The sequence below is a fragment of a genome, unplaced genomic scaffold, assembly GCF_019419815.1.
Source record: "Pyrus x bretschneideri cultivar Hongxiangsu unplaced genomic scaffold, Pyrus_bretschneideri_v1 Contig41, whole genome shotgun sequence".
In the NCBI taxonomy this organism is placed as follows: domain Eukaryota; kingdom Viridiplantae; phylum Streptophyta; class Magnoliopsida; order Rosales; family Rosaceae; genus Pyrus; species Pyrus x bretschneideri.
This window is the reverse complement of record NW_025999735.1, coordinates 1,941,278-1,958,988: the sequence shown is the minus strand read 5'-3', so window position 1 is coordinate 1,958,988 and position 17,711 is coordinate 1,941,278. Positions and strand designations below refer to the sequence as shown.

The 17,711-nt window shown below is 34.4% G+C and overlaps 2 protein-coding genes across 4 annotated transcripts; both read left to right on the top strand.

Annotated features, from left to right (window-relative positions):
• Positions 1–2,920: 2,920 nt before the first annotated feature.
• On the top strand, positions 2,921–4,044 carry LOC103959472 (protein C2-DOMAIN ABA-RELATED 4-like). Its single transcript, XM_009371823.3, has 2 exons — positions 2,921–3,168; positions 3,432–4,044. Exons 1-2 carry the CDS (start codon positions 3,058–3,060, stop codon positions 3,816–3,818), a joined length of 498 nt encoding a protein of 165 aa, XP_009370098.2. The 5' UTR covers positions 2,921–3,057; the 3' UTR covers positions 3,819–4,044.
• Positions 4,045–12,601: 8,557 nt separating this feature from the next.
• On the top strand, positions 12,602–16,044 carry LOC103959469 (protein C2-DOMAIN ABA-RELATED 4). Of its 3 annotated transcripts, XM_048566479.1 has the most exons (3): positions 12,602–12,939; positions 14,708–15,124; positions 15,900–16,044. In XM_048566479.1, the coding sequence occupies exons 1-2, from the start codon at positions 12,829–12,831 to the stop codon at positions 15,095–15,097; spliced, it is 501 nt and encodes a 166-aa protein (XP_048422436.1). In that variant the 5' UTR covers positions 12,602–12,828; the 3' UTR covers positions 15,098–15,124; positions 15,900–16,044. The 3 variants fall into 3 exon arrangements, with proteins under 3 accessions (XP_048422436.1, XP_009370094.2, XP_009370095.2); XM_009371819.2 differs by lacking the exon at positions 15,900–16,044 and having other exon boundaries at positions 12,603–12,939; positions 14,708–15,335; XM_009371820.2 differs by lacking the exon at positions 15,900–16,044 and having other exon boundaries at positions 12,613–12,939; positions 14,711–15,335.
• The last annotated feature ends 1,667 nt before the right edge of the window (positions 16,045–17,711 follow it).

Sequence of the window (17,711 nt, the reverse complement as noted above, 5' to 3'; positions counted from 1 at the left end):
ACTGACTGGATAGACAGAGATTCTCTTTGAGTCTGTTGTTGGCTATTTATCCTATGTCTCAGTTGGTGAAGATTTTTAGATACTTTCTCCAAAAGAGATCACTTCATCAGCCTTCTCAGAGTGTTTTATGAAACTTAATGGAGCGAATATCATTGGAAGAGTCATGGAGTCTTAATGACATCGGGTTTCCTGTCGTTGAAATGGTGTCCTCCATGTATAAACAGACGTCATAACAAAACCAAGAAACTAGCTGCCACCAAAGTCCGGCCACCATTCCCAACAGTTATTGGTGGCAACCCCTGATTCTACTTGCTGTCGCCAAATCCTCCCAACTCTCTCTCTCTCTCTCTATAATCTCATCCATGGGGACTATTCAATTAGCTTTCCTAAATTTTCATATCAATCTCGAACTCATGGAAATAGCCCCATCCTTCACTGCTCCTAAATCAATCAAATTGAAAATAATACGTTCATCCTTGTCAACTAGAGTACAATTAACGTAAAGCAATGATTTTTATCACTGAACTAGTAGATTGGGGCCATTGAGCCAATTTCATTAAAAAAACAATGATCTTTGATGGATCTTTTTTTTTTTTAATAATCGATATTAACCACACTAAGTGGGAGGAGATGAGTTTAGTCATACATTGAGCTAGCAATAATATGATTCAAATTCTCCTTTTGCGAGAATGGAACCTAAGACCTCGCGCTTACAAATAAAGAGGAATACCACTAGACCACAGTAGTAAGGGACTGAATCTTAAGCCTAGTGAGAGAGGAAGCTTGGGCTGTGGGCCGCGACGAGCAAGGCCGGGGGTGGCTGGCTTTTATGGATCAGTGGGAGGGGTTAGGGGTTTGGTTTATGAGATTTTGTTTAAAATTTTATTTATTTATTTTTCAATTTAGTAAAGGTTAACAAAGTTAAGTTGGGGTTAAGTGATATGATACGTACCAAAAAATGGAGGAGACACAATTTTAAGGCAAGCAAGTGAGAAATGTTCTATGCCTTGTAAAAAAAAAAAAATGTAATGAGTAATTTGGTGATTTGGTTCCTGAATTGTTAGTTAAGTAAAAATGAAGTCTTTTGATTTTTTTTTTTTTAAAAGAACTTTGAAATTCATTAAAAGTTGTCAATTTTCTTCATGCTCATATATTCGAAACTATTATATCCAATTATCTGTCAATTTAAGCAGCATAACTTTCATGCGACGCATTTTGAAGGATAGATTGATAGCTTATAATAAGTTTAAGAACTTATTCGACCGAAGAAAAAAAATTGGTAGAGGGTTTAACTTTGGAGAGAAACTTGGCAATTAGATTTAAAACTTTAATGCAATGTTAAGGGTTTAGGATTGAGAAATGACATTGTTACGATCTCTTAAGTGCGTCACGTGACAAAAATTTAAAAAGGATAGATGAAAAACGATAATGGTACGGTGCCCAACCGAAGATATTTGGTATGGTACTGATATTAACCAATACTGGTGGTATTACTCTATCGTACTGAATATATATATATATATATATATATATATATATATATATATTACACTGACGATACTACCAGACCATATTGAATGTATATATACATATGTTAAATACTATATTATTTATAAATATATAAAGAGAACTGTGATTAGCACTAAAAAAAATCTCATTATGCATCACCTTTAAGTGTAATTTTATTTTCTAATTATAGAAAGTTTGGAGAGTAAAATGAAATTTTTGGAATGCCAAAACAATTTCCTATACAAATATAATACTAATTGTTAACTTTTATCTTTGATATATTTCATTAGTTTGCAACTTGAAAGTTTTACCTTCTGCTTGATTTGGCTTCTAACCCTAACTTTTATTTTTAATCCTGAGTGCATGGTTTGACTTACTAAATGTGAGAAATAATGGTGAATTATGAATCATGGTTGTAGGTTTAATGTTATATGTATATTAGATTATTTCAAAATTAAAGATGATATTAGTTTCATCTTCATACGTGGGCTACTTTAGCAAAAAGGCGAAGCAAAAACAAGTTGTGGGCCCAGAAAAAATAGCCCAATACCAAATTGCTACAGTACCATTATGATGCCAAGTCAGCGGAATTTTATGGCATATTGAAATTCTGTATACAAAAAATTTAGTATAATTTGATATACTAAACGTTTAGCATGATAATTGGTACAACAATTTGTGTACAGTAATCATACCGAATTAACAATGAGTATCTGTCAATTGTTTACTATGTATTTTATTTTTCAGTCCAATTAGAAAGGGTGTTCTATTTTTTTTTCTTCTTTAAATTGTTGATTATCGGGTGCTTAGCGAATTGGCAATGAGTCTCCCTCAGTTGTTTGCTTTGTAATTTTTATATTTTTAGTTCAATTGGAAGGGGTCTTCTTTTTGGTTTTTTTCCTTCTTTTAATTATTGATTATTGGGTTGCGTACCAAATTCTCAATGGATTTGGATCCTCTCAGCTAATGGAGAGGATCTTCCTTATCAATCATAAAAATCTAACGGCTATAAACTGTGGGGTCCCTTTAAAGTTATAATGATTGTAGCTGTTGGATAAAAATTCAACGGCCCAAGATGATAAAATCAAACGGCTATAAACAGTGGGATTCCTTTAAAGTTACAATGATTGTAGCTATTGGATAAAAATCTAACGACCCAATATGATTGATAAGGAAGATCCTCTCTATTAGCTCAAAAATTTGTTCAATTAGAAAGGGTCTTTTTTTTATTCCTTTCTTTTGATTGTTTATTATTAGGCTGGGGAGAACAGGTCCATGAGAGCGCGTGACTATTGTTGGTTGGGTTGATTTTGAGGGTCACGTAATCCACTTGTTGAAAATCAAAAGCAGATAGGATGGTCTTTGACTCTTCAGACAATTTTGTGTATAAAGGGGAGGAAGGGCAGTGGTTTGACATCAAAACTCCTTCATCCACAGATACACTTGAATCCAAAGAGAGCAAAATTTCTCACCTTCCTCTCCTGCATATTCCTTCCTGTACTCCTGTCATTTTTGGAAATAAATTAAACAAAATCTGTTGTTTATCTAATGGAGAACATGATGGGTCTGCTTAGTGTTCACGTCCAGAGAGGAGTGAACCTTGCTGTTAGAGACATGAGAAGCAGTGATCCTTACGTCGTTGTCAAAATGGGCAAGCAGGTATTCATTTGGCTAGCTTCCTTCATTTTACTACTTACTCTGTGTTTTTTTTCTCTTTCTAGTTTTGATGCATTTCTTGATCCATTTGGGATTCTGGGGTTTGGTCATATATATGTCCTTGAAATTAAGGTTGTTAGAACAATACGGCGTGGGAGGATTCAAACTTTGGTGCAGCGGATGTGAATCATGTTATTGTAGTCAATTTGACTAAACTCAGACATGAAAATAGTACAGCTTATTTAACCCAATTTTGTGTGATGCAGAAACTGAAAACTGGTGTGGTGAAGAGGAATGTGAATCCAGTATGGGATGAAACATTGACACTTTCCGTCACAGAACCAAATCTTCCCATCACGCTGTGTGTGTATGATAAAGACAGATTTAGTTTTGATGACAAAATGGGGGACGCAGAGTTTGAGATTGCACTATTTATCAAAGTCTTGAGGATGCGATTGGAAGGCCTACTAGATGGAACCGTAATTGCAAAAGTACAACCAAATAGGGAAAACTGCCTTGCTGAAGAGAGCTGCATTATCTGGTCTAAAGGCAAACTTGTCCAGAACATGGCCCTCAGGCTCAGAAATGTGGAGTGTGGGGAGGTTGAACTCCAACTGCAGTGGATTGATGTTCCTAGTTCTAGGGGTCTGTAGATTCTTGATTGCAATTGCACCCACTTGCTCTCCATGTATATTGTTGTATTTGGTGTCCTGGCTAATTCAATTCTTTTGTTAATAAATATGTGAAAAATAGAGTTAACGATGTTTGAGTTTTGTTCTCCCACGCATGTGTTCGCATCAATCATTTGGGATGCAAGAAATGTTTGAACAGCTTCATTTTTTTCAATCTTAATCAATAAAATACAAATATTTGATTTCATTTCTTATGTAAACGAATGTGAAGTTGTTGATTCGAAAAATAGGATTCCACCTTCTTACTAGAAAACAATTTGAGGTGGTGGGTGGAATAAGGAGAAATTTCATCTTACTAGAAAACATTTCAGGACGAGATGCGGTAGCGATAAGATCGCGGTATTGAATTATGAAAGATTTTATAACAAACTGTTTAGAAGAACATGCCTGAATAAGGTCTAGAGGTTCTTCAAACCAAAATGAATCGTTTTCAAAATCAAGGGCTTGGCCAATTTATAGGCCACACAATTGGGCAGTAGGATGGACATCAGAGACACAAACGTTGGGGCAAGACTGCAACAGGCGTTCAATATCGCCAACCAATTAAGCAAGAGAATAAAATTTTGAGTTAAACCAATGTGAGAAATATTAGGGTATCAGATTCCACTATCATTAATCAATAACACCCTAATTAACCATCTACTAATTTCCTAATTACCAGTAGCAATCTAGAAGTCAATTTACTGTTATCTACATTAAGGGGAAATGATGGGTTTAGCCTCATAATGGGCTAGCAATAATGTGGTTCAAACTCGCATTTGGCGAGAATCGAACCTAAGACCTCTCACTTACAAGTGAAGAAGAATCTCGTTAGACCGTAAAACTAAGTGGCGCAGTCTTCAATTAACACGAAAAAAACCAAAGCATCTGCTGAATCAAAGAAAATAAAAAAGACAAACGGACCAAAGATAATTGTATAGGGAACTTTGTGAGATGCATATTACATGGTAGGTTTAACCGCTGGAATATTGGTAGGCGTCAACCAATTATTCATTGTACTAAGTTGTTGATGCAAAATTGGATTAACAGCCAGCTTGTTCAATCAAGTTGGCATTTCTTTCTGCCCTACTTTAGATTGACCAAATCAAGGAATGCAGAGGCTATCAAAATAGTGTCGAAATTAGGACATGTTTACTTACAGAGAAGGAAGATTTGAATCGATTTGATTCTTCAAGTTCCATGCTATACTAAAATATAAGAATGAGAATCAAGTTCACCTCTAGACGTTCACATGTGTTTTAACTTAAAAGAAATTTGAAATGATGCCGTGAAATCAACTCACTTTGAAATGTCCAGCCTTTCTTGGTTGATTGACTTTCATGTGCTAACGTTTGAGTGACGACTTTTACTTGACAGAGTTTTATATTTGTTAGGCAAACATTTGAGCGAGACTTTTGCCCAACTGATATTGCTGACGAATTTCCGTCGGGCAAAACAATAGGCAACCAAATCTTATTTGGCTCGATGAAGTCTTTTCTTCTAGAATTGTTTTGTTTAGTGTCCAGATATCCCTAGAAGAAATCGTGGACCTTTTTCTTTCGTGGCATGAACCATGATTGCCTCAGATTGGTCATAAATTACTTCTGCATACATACTTGATCTTTACTATTCTTACGTTTTGTGCGAGCTTCTTCAGACCACCATCACATTTTTGTTTGTGGAACACAGATATCCGATCTCTCTAGATTGATTTTGAACCTTGGATCAGACATTTAACTTGATGTCTTAGGCCTTGCATGATTTATTGGACCAATCTCGTGGTCTTACCATTTTCATAGGGAAGTGTTGGACCATCTTGTCAACATTATGGGTCGCTTGGTCTGGGCCGTCTGAAATCATGGGTCCGCCAATTGGTCTGAGAGTTTAAGAATTCATTTTGTGGTACAAGCATTAAATCATGCTTCCCTTTTTGGGCCGTCAACTTAGAAGCATATTTGGTCCCTTGTTTAGATGAGTGAGCGTGCCACCATGTGGTTTAAATTAGTCGACGTAGAAAAAATGTGAATATAAATTGTGTTTGTGCTTTAGATTTGACTTTTAATCAAATGATTGAACAGCCGAGTAAAAACCTTCTTCTCGGCGTAAGTTCGTTCCCTACCTCGAAGACAAAGATTTGAACGAACAACCAAATGATGTGTGATAGTGATGGTGAAGATCGAGCAAGTAAATTGCATGAAAATAAAATAATCTAGAGTAGGGCTACATTATGATAGGATAGGAATTCAAGAAAAAAATAATGACAAGTTGTGTGTTTGATCGGACGTCTTTTGATCCTCTTCAAAGCTTATATTTATAGGGCTCATATATGTCCGAATAAATCCTAATGTGGTTATCGAAATACGTTGTCCGTGATCACGTCAATCAAGGGAAAGCTTCCTCAATTGGTGATAGTTGACATTGGCTAGTCTTTATTGTGTCCATCACCTTAATACGCAATGAAAATACTTTGAATCACTAAAATCATGGGCGTGTAATTTAATACTAGCTTTCGTGCACGAGCTCATGTGCATGCATAAGATATTTTTTGAATCACGGCATGCTACGCGCGACTTACATGTTTTAAATGTATTTATATGCGTAAATTGACAAAAGGAAAGTTAAATATTTGAAGTAAATGAATAATTTTAGATCATGATAGAAGTAACCTCTCATAAACCAATTAAAGCAGCTGAATTCACATGATCAAATCGGTCTCTATAGAATTTACATTAAGAATAGAGAAAATAATATTTAATAAACAATTGACTGAATCACATTATTGCTAGTCATTGTGAGGCCAAGCTCACCTCCTCCCCTTTAGTGTAGATAATATCATTTGTTAAAAAAAAAAAATCAATCATTCGAAAATTAATTTAATCACATTATTATTCACATGCAAAAGACATTTTTTTATAATCGGCATTACACGCTTCTTAAGATGTTTTGAACGTATTTAAAAATAGAGAAAATAATATCTAATAAACAACTGATCGGATCACATTATTGCTAACCCATTGTGAGGTTACGCCCACCCCCTCCTCTTAATGTAGATAGTATCGTTTGTTATATATATATATGTATATATATATATATATATATATATAAGGATCATTTGACAACTTATTTAATCACATTATTATCCGCGTGTGAAAGACTTTTTTTATAACCGGCATTACATGCCTCTTAAGATGTTTTGAACGTGTTTAAAAATAGAGAAATTGAATCACATTATTGCTAGCTTATTGTGAGGTACTAATTATACAAATAAAAAAAATAAAAAAAACAGCACCAAAAAATTAATTATTAAAAAATATTGTTAAAATGACGAAAATATCTCTACCTTATTTGTTGCATTATTTTGGGATGCCTTTGAATTTTTTTTGTCTTGGGGGCACTTTTGTCCAATTTTTTTTGTTGACGCTTGGTGACACCAACGTGACTTACATGTTTTAAATGTAAGAAGTAACCTCTCATAAACCAATTAAAGCAGTTGAATTCGCATAATAAAATCGGTCTTTGTAGAATTTACATTAAGAATAAAGAAAATAATATTTAATAAACAATTGATTGAATCACATTATTGCTAGCCATTGTGAGGCCAAACTCACCCCCTCCCTCTTAGTGTAGATAATATCGTTTGTTTTAAAAAAAAATCATTTGACAATTAATTTAATCACATTATTATCCGCCTGCGAAAGACTTTTTTTATAACCAGCATTACATGCTTCTTACAATGTTTTGAACGTGTTTAAAAATAGAGAAAACAATGTTTAATAAACAACTGATCGAATCACATTATTGCTAGCCCATTGTGAGGCTAAGCCCACTCCTCCCCTTAGTGTAGATAATATAGTTTGTTACATAAAAAAAAAAATTATTTGACAGCTTATTTAATCATATTATTATCCACGTATGAAATACATTTTTTATATCATGTGGGCACCATCAATTTTGTCATTTGTTTATTATTTTCTCTCTTTCCTTTCATTTTTTTGGTCTTTACACATGAGACAAAAACTTTGGTGTCACCCGCAAAATGCCTCTCAGCCAAAAAAATTCAAAACTTGTCCAAAATCATATTTCAAATTATGCAAGGGTAAATTGATAATTGGCTATCAAAAATCTGATCTTCACTGTGTTTCACTGTTCATCACACCTCCGACTTTATATGTAATAGATGATATCCCTTTTACCTTTATTTGGGCTGCTGGATTAAAGCTTATTATCAATTATGCTGAAATTTTAAAGTTGAGGTTTATCACTTAATATCTTTGTTCGAAGAAAAAAAAAAAAAAAAAAAAAAAAAAAAACAGGTTTAATACTCAATTACATGGGTGTTGCGTTTAATTTTTATTAGACAGCCAGTGCAATTTTCAAAACGCATTCAACGTGATTGTTGCCGAAATTGGAGCTTCCAGACAATGGTTACGTCAATCTTGATATTTCTTGGTATTTATTTGGGTGTTGATTAGACTAATGGCAATTTGTGTAAATTTATAAACAGAACATTTGGACCGCAAATAGCTTAAAACTACATTAGGATTGCACCCAATATCATTGTTTTTTTTGGTCGGGATTGACAAAATATTGTTAAATACACCATCGGATTGATATTATTTAATTTTCTTTGGCACCAAATGCATAAAAAACACATATGCAACATAGGGAGTGTTTTTATTCACCATCTTAAATTTTGATGTATGCTCATCATACACATAATGATATACTAAATGTCTTTTCACTTAATTTTAGTTAATTTTTTTTTTTTTCAAAATTGAAAAAGCAACATTTAATATGAAAGTTAATTATTGTGAACGTGCTTCGATTTCTGATACTGATAAATTACACAATGATAACCAAAAAGAAGCTAAAATGCTATTGTGAATTTTCCCGACTCGCAAAAGAGTGGACTGACATGATAGCCAGTAGGTCATCATCTTTTTAGAGAGAGAGAAAAAAAAAAAGCCAACCAATTACAACCATGGTCTCTGGTTTTGAGACAATGCTACTTTTTTTTTTTTTTTTTTCTTTTTTGGGAAACCGAGACAATGAATGCTACATTATACACTTAACACAACAAATGAAAAAACAATTCGTTGAACAAAAATATGCAAAACAATATCGGGTAGTGACGAGCAAATGGTTTCCACCTTATTTATCGGAAGAATTTATGGGAGGTAGCATAGTTTTACATTTTTTTTAAATGGGATACTAACAAATAAATGAGTATGTGTCTCGTTGGCACTATTTATTTTATTCATTCATTTAAAATGAACCGTTTTTATAATTTATATGTCAATTATTGCAAAAATTGTGCCATTGTGACAGGGATGACTGAAATTTTGTCCTAAAAAAATACAAATTGGCAGATCAACTAAACGTGTCTCCATCTATAGTTATTAGTTAGATTTTTTTTTTTTTTTTGTTTGGTTAAAAAGAGAACAACAGACGGCAAGCCACGGTTATCCACTTCTTTTTTAGGGCCAATAAGACTCACATAGACATTTTAGCCTTTTCTGACCACAACTTTGACTTCCACACCAGTAACGGATTTCGAACCCGTTAGAAGCTTTTTAATTTTATGTATTATTTTTTTCATCATACTATCATTCTTGCTGTTATACTTAACAATGTTTGAACAATTTCATTTTCCAATTTTAGTCACTAAAATACTGTTTATTTAATTTCAGCTTAACCAGTCATGCATCTAAGTAAACAAATTATGGGGTGTAAAGTTGTTGATGCCAAAATTGAGTACATTTTAGTGCTATATATGACAAAATTATCAATAAAGTGGGGCATTTCCAACTACTTTAATAAATAACCCCGACGAGCCACTTAATACTACAGTCTAGTGATATTCTTTTTTATTTATAAGTAAAAAGTTTTAAATTCGATTCTTACCATAGAAGATTTTGAATCATATTATCATAACTAGTCTAATGTAATGTTTAGCTCACTTCTTCACCCTTAAATGTAGATGATATCGTTTATTAAATAAAAAATAAAAAATAAAAAAAAACTCCCACGAAAGTCATAATGGTCCAGGTTCAAGGACAAAACTACGTCCACTCTACGTCTTTGAGTACTCCCATCAATACTAAAAGAGGCATCAACTTATATTATAACTTTTTAAAGATACCACATATCACACCATGATGTTGAAATGCACATTATAAAAGGACTTTTGATAAGAAGTTGAATTACTTGGAGTGATTTTTTTTTAATAAAATTACCTAGGAGGTGCATTTTCTCAAAAGTGCTGCCAAGAGAAAAATTGAGATGCTCTTGGTCTATTTAGAGCAGCTCCAGCGGGAGCAGTTGCTGGAGGGACGGGCTGAGGAACAGTGGGCTATTGCCTGAGGGAGGAAGTCCAGCGGGAGTTGGCAATGGAGCCGGAGCAGGCTCGAGCAAGCGAGCTGTGGATTCGTGCTGGCCCGAGCGCCCGATGGCCATCTGACGTGGGCTGACGTCAGGGAGATGTCAGCCGCGCTTTTTTTGTTTTTTTTGTCAAGCGCGTGGACTTAAAGCGCGCGTAATTCAACATAAAATCAGAAATTGGGGCCCGTGGGGCACCCAAAAATCTTACCTTTGGGGAGCCACGTGGCTTCCCCATGGCCGTTGGATTACAACAGATATAAATTTTGGACCATTGGATTTCCAACAGTAAAAAAAAATTAAAAAAAACTTCATTTAATACCAGCTGTTAGATCTGAGATCAACGGTCCACGTTATTAGACTTAAAAATAAATAAATAAAGAAAAAGAAAAAACAATTAAAAAATCATAAATGTTACCATTGTGCCACGTGGCACAATTTGGAGTGTTGGAATTTAAATTGGTTTAAATCCAATGGTATAGATTAATTAGGTGAATAAAAATTAAAAAAAAAATGTAAAAATTTATTAAAAATCCGAAAAAAAAAATTGAAAAATTAAAAAAAAAAGATTTTACTTTTATATAAATACCTTCTCATTATCTTCTACCTTACACCACAATTTCATATCTTCTCAAAGTTTCAATCCAATTTCATACATTGTCAAGTTTGAATCCAATTTTATAGTTTTATATATTTACTTTTCTATAAATTCAACATATATTGTCAAGTTTGAATTCAATTTCATACTTTTATATATTTACTTTTCTATAAATCTAATTTCATATATTGTCAAGTTTCAATCCAATTTCATACTTTCTTAAATACCTATCTTTCTCTCAAAGTTTCAATCCAATTTTTTTCCAAGAAAATGACTAATGATGCAGGTACGAATTGGACGCTTATTGAAGATGTTATGTTGTGTATTAGCTGGGTTAAAGTTACTCATGATCTAATTTCGGGTAATGAGATGCAGTTGAGAGAAATGTGGGGTCTTATTCATACCAATTATGTTGAGAAAATTGATGGGAAAAGAACCAAAGAATCTTATCCGAAATTACAAATAAAATTATTTTGTATTATTTTATAAATAAAAAAATATTAATATTTTATTGCCAATTGCCAGGGCTATTGAGTGCAGGGGTGGAGATGCAAAAGGCAATTACTGTTCATTAATGGCAGTTACTATTCACTGGATGGATAACATAGTGGGTTACCCTAGGGACAATGGACTAGGCTAGAACTACTCTTAACGAGAAGCACTTGGTCCCTTTAATGAAAGTTTTTCAAGTCCAAAACTACCCCTATTTATAAATTGAAAGGTCTAAAATGCCCTTCAAATTCCGCAAATATGCTTTGGAAACTTTAATGAAAATCTCCCGGTACTGTTCATTTTAACGAAAAATCATATTTTTACACTAAAAAGTCAATTATGATACTATTCACTTTATTCTTTATTTTATCTTTATCGTTAAAACTCAAAGTTTTTAAGTTATTTTCATTAGTTTTCCTAATATTTCAATGGAATAGAAGGCCAAATGAAAAATGGAAAACCATTAGAAGAAATTGAAACAAAATTACCAAACATACCCTAATATTTTTTTATTACATGTTAATAAGAAATTATATTGCCATTTTTTTTTATCAAGGGAAATTATATTGCTATTTGCAGCGACAAACTTGGAAGTGAGAGGGAAAAATGAATTCGTTGCTTTAATTTCTTCATTTAATGTATTAGCTTTTTGCTGGAGGCTGGTGTTCATGTCAAGTAACAAAATATTTTGAGAATCAAATCAGAAGATTTACACCTTTCTCATATTTTTCAAAGGAGCAGTGCAGATGTCAACATGCTTGGAGATGAACTTGATGCATCTCTGGTATGAGGGAAGCCGAGTTCCTTGGACAATATTGTCCTTGACTTGTCACTACTGAAATGCTGTTTTCATTGGCAGCCAATCACTATAGTATCGATAGCACTTTTGTGCGATGTAAAATCACCTATTTGGTTGCTTGTCAAACAACACGCTTTTTATTTTCTCTTTAAAACCCTACAAACAAGTGTTATTGACAAAAAGTGTTAGTGAGTAACAGCGTTTTATTGAGTAATACTTCCAAACGAGCTTTAAAAACACGTTCACGGTAAAAATGATTTTAAATAATAAATTATTAAAAAATAAAATAATTGGTAAAGATCAAATCCGCATGGAAGAGTATAAACATGATTATTTTTCGTTTGGCTACAAAATTCAAAAAAATAAAACAATAGAGAAGTGAAAATTTGAAAAAGGTAAACGAGTGGAAGAGTCTCGAAGAGCGCGTGAGCAGACATAAGTATTGCACTGGCTTCTATTGTATGTTGTAACGCGTAGGCTGCACAGTCCGCACTAGTATTTCCCCGTCACTCGTCACTCGTCACTCGAAGCAAAACAAATTGCGTCCTTGTGGTTTGGCATCCAACTGCACATCCAATCCAATTTCTTCACTAAACTTCAACAGAGATTTAGAGAACTTTAGACGGAGATCCCCCAATATATAAATCTCTCACTCTCCAACTCCTCCTTTGTTCCTGCTCCTGGGGTCTTTGGTGAAGAAAAATATTAATTAAATCTTTGATCCAATGGAGAACGTGATGGGTCTGCTGAGAATTCACATCCAAAAAGGAGTCAACCTTGCCGTTCGAGACATGAGAAGCAGTGATCCTTACGTAGTTGTCAACATGGGCAAGCAGGTAATGTATATGGATATTCATTTTGCCTGTTTTTAATTTTTGGAATTGTTTTCGCTCTCTCCTTAATTTCTTGGTGTTGCATTTCTAATTTCATCTTTTTGCACTGTTGGTTTTCTGGGTTTGGTTACTTTTCTTCAAATTTAGGCTGTAGATCACAATACTTAGATTCGGTGGGATCACTCGACTATGTTTGGTCGAGGGATTGAAATCAAGTTAGTAAGGAATGTATCACAAAATGTTAGGTATAGTTGATTAAAAGGGTGTAGTCAAACTAAGATTTTAAAGGATTTTAAAGAATTTTAAAAATGATAGATTTGATAGGATTTAAGAGGATTAAAGACTCTTACAAAATTCATATGGATTAAAGAATTTGAATGGATTGTGATGAATTGTGGTGGAAGAATTTGAAATCCTAGGGGGAGGTTGGATTCTTTTTAGCCTTAGTTATATATACTTTTGGCTCTCAAATCTCATAAAATTCACAACTTATTGAAATCCTCCAAAATCTTAATTTTTTAAATACACTTGGATTTAAATGGATTTTAAAATCATTTAAAATCTTTTAATTGACTACACCTGTATTTTAAAGTTTTTTAGAATCCTTTAATTGACTACACCTATATTTGAATAAATTTCAAAATTCTTTAAGATCTTTTAATTGACTACACTAGGATTTTAAAATCTTTTAAAATCCTCTTAAATCCTAGTTTAACTACACACCCCCTAAAAACGTACTATATCAGAATTACAAAGACATGTGTGAGATATTTGTAAATTCCAAATCAGAAATAATCATTTACAAATCCCTCTTATGTGCCTTCGTAATATGATTTATTTATAATATTTCATATCTAACATGTTCTTATACTTCTCTTACTGACTTGGCATCACTCCATTGAAACTTGGAAATTCCTCGCTTAAACATTGCTTGAAAGTTTTAATTGGTTTAGTGTCAAGCTTTTCCAATGGAAATTCCTCGATTAAACATAGCTCGAAAGTTTTAATTGGTTTAGTATCAAGCATTTTTTTTTTTCATTATTATTATTTCATTGAAATTTTGGTGTTGAGTTTATGATGAATATTTTGAAATGCTAATAACTATTGTCTTATTATTATTTTTTAAATGTACTAGTTTTTGGTTTGGATTTAAGTCTTACTTCTGGAAGCATCTAAATCTAATTCGGTCTTTTTCTTAGAATTGATAATTGTTGCTTTCTCATAGTCAAGACTTCACCCAGACAAAAGGGCATTTTTTTCTTCCTTTGTGAATTAAAGTAAAGGAAGGCATTTAAATCTTCTGGTGGTAATGTTGAAGGCCATTTGTTTGTTCAGTAAGCTGTTCCCATTAATCACGGGACAACAATATTAGAAAACACGCCACTTTGTATGGTTCTCCACCAATAACTTTTTTTTTTGCAAACGATGAGATATTAACACTAACTTCATTTATTTATTTATTTATTTTTTTTTTGCAAACGATTAGATATTAACACTAACTTCATTTAAACTACGGAATTGAGGATTCAAACTTGAGTGCAGAGAGTGGAGCATTCTACTCTAGCCAACTTAATTTTACCCACGTAAGCCCACCAAATTACTTTCTGAATTATGTCTTTTATGGTTTGGAGCTTTGAGAAATGGACGTGGTTCAAAATACCTATGCAATTTTTTACTGGATTGCTTTAGAAATTTAGAATATTTGTAAATGTGTCTCCAGATTATGAACAGAATAATCAACTGATTGTTTGTTGTACCTTTGTTGCTAAAGCAGAAACTCAAGACTCGGGTGGTGAAGAAGAATGTGAATCCGGAGTGGAACGAAAAAGTGACTCTTTCAGTTGCAGACGCAATTTTTCCAATCAGGCTTTCTGTGTATGACAAAGATACATTTAGTTTCGATGACAAAATGGGGGATGCAGAGTTTGAGATTGGTACATTTATTAAAGTCTTGAGGATGGGATTGGAAGGCCTCCCAGATGGAACCATAATTACAAAAGTACAACCAAGTAGAAAAAACTGCCTTGCTGAAGAGAGCTACATTGTTTGGTCCAAAGGCAAAGTTGTCCAAAACATGGTCCTCAGACTGAGGAATGTGGAGTGCGGGGAAGTGGAACTGCAGTTGCAGTGGATTAATGTTCCTAGTTCTAGAGGTCTGTAGATTTGCATCCGCTAGCTCTTTCAATCGGTATAACCTTGCACCTAGATAACTTCGTTGTCGTGTGTTTTGTTCATAGATGTCAAAGTAGAGTGATAATGTAGAGGGCTACATATCCACATATGTATTGCTATCAATCGTATGGGATGTGAGAAAACAAATTTGACAGCTTGATCATGATGTAGAACTGCTAGATTACGCTAGAGCTTGACAAGAATAAACCCGATAACTTTACATTTTATCCTTTAATCCATTACTAGCGAATTTGAATTGGAAGGAGTCAAACTTGAATCACCGAGCGAGGTGGAACTCGATGAATCCGAGGTTAATCTATCTTGATTCAATTCCAGGAAGTTTCTCGTAATGTTTTCTAGCTCGATGCGTTGAAATTTGGGTGAATTAGTTGAGCTTTAACCTTTGTGCGATTTCCAGAAACCGACGACTTTTCGCTCCTTTTGAGAGACTTTCTCTCAGTTTGAGAGTTCTTCTAACTGTCTGTGTGAAAGCTTCAAATTTGCACAGTTCGAGCTGTTCTCCCCTTCATCTCGTTGTCACTTTTTCGACCCTTCGATTGCATTTTCCCCTTGCTCTCTATTTTGATTTGCCCTTTTCTTCTCATCCCACCTACGTCCCTCGTCCTCGTTCATCCTTACTCATATATGTAGTTCTGCTTTACTGAGATGGTGTGTAGAGCTTCGGTGCTTGCACAGGCTCGGGTGTCCCTAACACCACCACCTTCTCATCTCTGTCTGCCTTCACCAGCAGTGTTGTCTGTGGGTTCTCACGGGCTTCTTTCTTCTGGCAGCTGATTTCTTCATCTGGTTGTTGGATTTCTTCAATTGAGGTTGCGTACATGGTGGTGCTTGGAGTTGGATGTTACAATCGACGAGCTAACGTGAGGTTGGAAGAGTGGAATTGGATGGATTGTGCTGGAATGTTGCAGCGGTGGCTACAGTTGATTTCTCGAATTGTTTTTTTTTTTTTTTTTTCTGTTTTGGGCTTAAACTGTTGCTTGAGTTGTGCTTTTGTTTGTTTTTCTTTGGCCCATTTTTTGCTTGTTCATATGCTAGCTTTGGGCCCTTGGTTTGTGTTTGTTTTTTTGGTTTGTAAAGTTTGTATTTTTGGTTTGTAATAAATATTGCTCTTTGGAGCTTTTACCCAAAAAAAATAAAAAAAAGGAAATCGGCAAAGGACTCCAGCTGAGTTTCGTCAAGTCCGAGGTAGATTTCAACTCAATTTGTTCTATTTTGGACTTAGTAAAGTCCTAGACCTTTTTCGTGTGTTTTGGTTATGATTGGAGTTCGAAGCCGTGAAATTTAGGCTTGATTAAACGAAGCTCTGCAAATTCTTTTAGAGATTTGTAGAATTCGGTAACGGCAAATGGCGGTCATCGTTTACATTAACGGCAACAACAGTGGTTACCCTTAGAGATAATAGAATTTCTAACCACGAAGGTATATTCCGTTATCTTTTTAAAGTGAAACCCACTACCGATGCGTGGTACTAGCACTGACGGCTGTAGCCTATGCTTGCCATTTTGCAGCAGTGAGTAAATGGCGACACGTTTTATGGCGATGGCGGCGACAACGACAGCACATCAATGGGCGAACAACCAGTGCATAACGTCACCGCATAGGTGCGTGCGGCGACGTTTGGGAACCCGAGACCTAACCTTAGGTTAGTCGATGTCTCGAATCTCGTGCTACACTCTGTTTCTTCGAAATATGAGTTGTTTACGATGTTTTAGACTAAAATTAGTGAATCTTAGTATTTACTGAGTGATACTAAATGATACCTTACAGGTGCAAGTGAAAGTGATACGAACAAGGATAAGGCACCTAGCGAGGAGAAACATTCAATATTTCTATGAGTGGATCTTATAAAAAAACTAAGTTTTCGATTAAATAATTTTTTTATAAATTGAATAATTTTGACATAGCCTTTGATGAGACTTAAATAGATTTATTTATTTTTATTTGATGACGTTTTAATGTAATTACTTGTGGTGATTTATTTTCACCACATGGTCATCATGCATGTTATATGGCTATCAGCAGCCGTAGGATATTTGTAGGTGTTGACAGAGCTAACAGTCATCAGTCTTCACCAATGCAATGTTAACATATCTTCGTTTCCAAGCCAATCCATTCGTTTTTCTTCGCTTCCTCAAGTTTTCTGGATGGGTTGACAATTACTTCGCACAAACTCGTAACTTCCTCTTAGTGTCTTCCAACCTCACTGTGGGAATTTTTAGCCTTAAAGCTGTGCTTTCCACCCCTGACGTCAACACCACACCTTTGTATTGTGATGATCGATTACTTAGGTTGGAAAGGTACAAGGGGCGGCTGCAATTAGAACCATAGGAGAGTAGAGCCTTTTTAGTTAGGGGATTAGGTTTAGGGACAGTAGAAGCTTAATTGACTTTTGCTCTTTGCCCCACATGTGGGTTGGGGGAGAAATTTTCGACAAATTCGAATCCTCAATATCGTGTAATTAAACCCTAGGAGGGAAGCAATCCCTTAGTGTGAAAAGAATTAGGCTGGCCCTTAATTTGTCAGTTGCTTGGAGAAGACCATTTGCATTGTTAAAAGCCCAAAGGGAGCACATTCTGGATTGC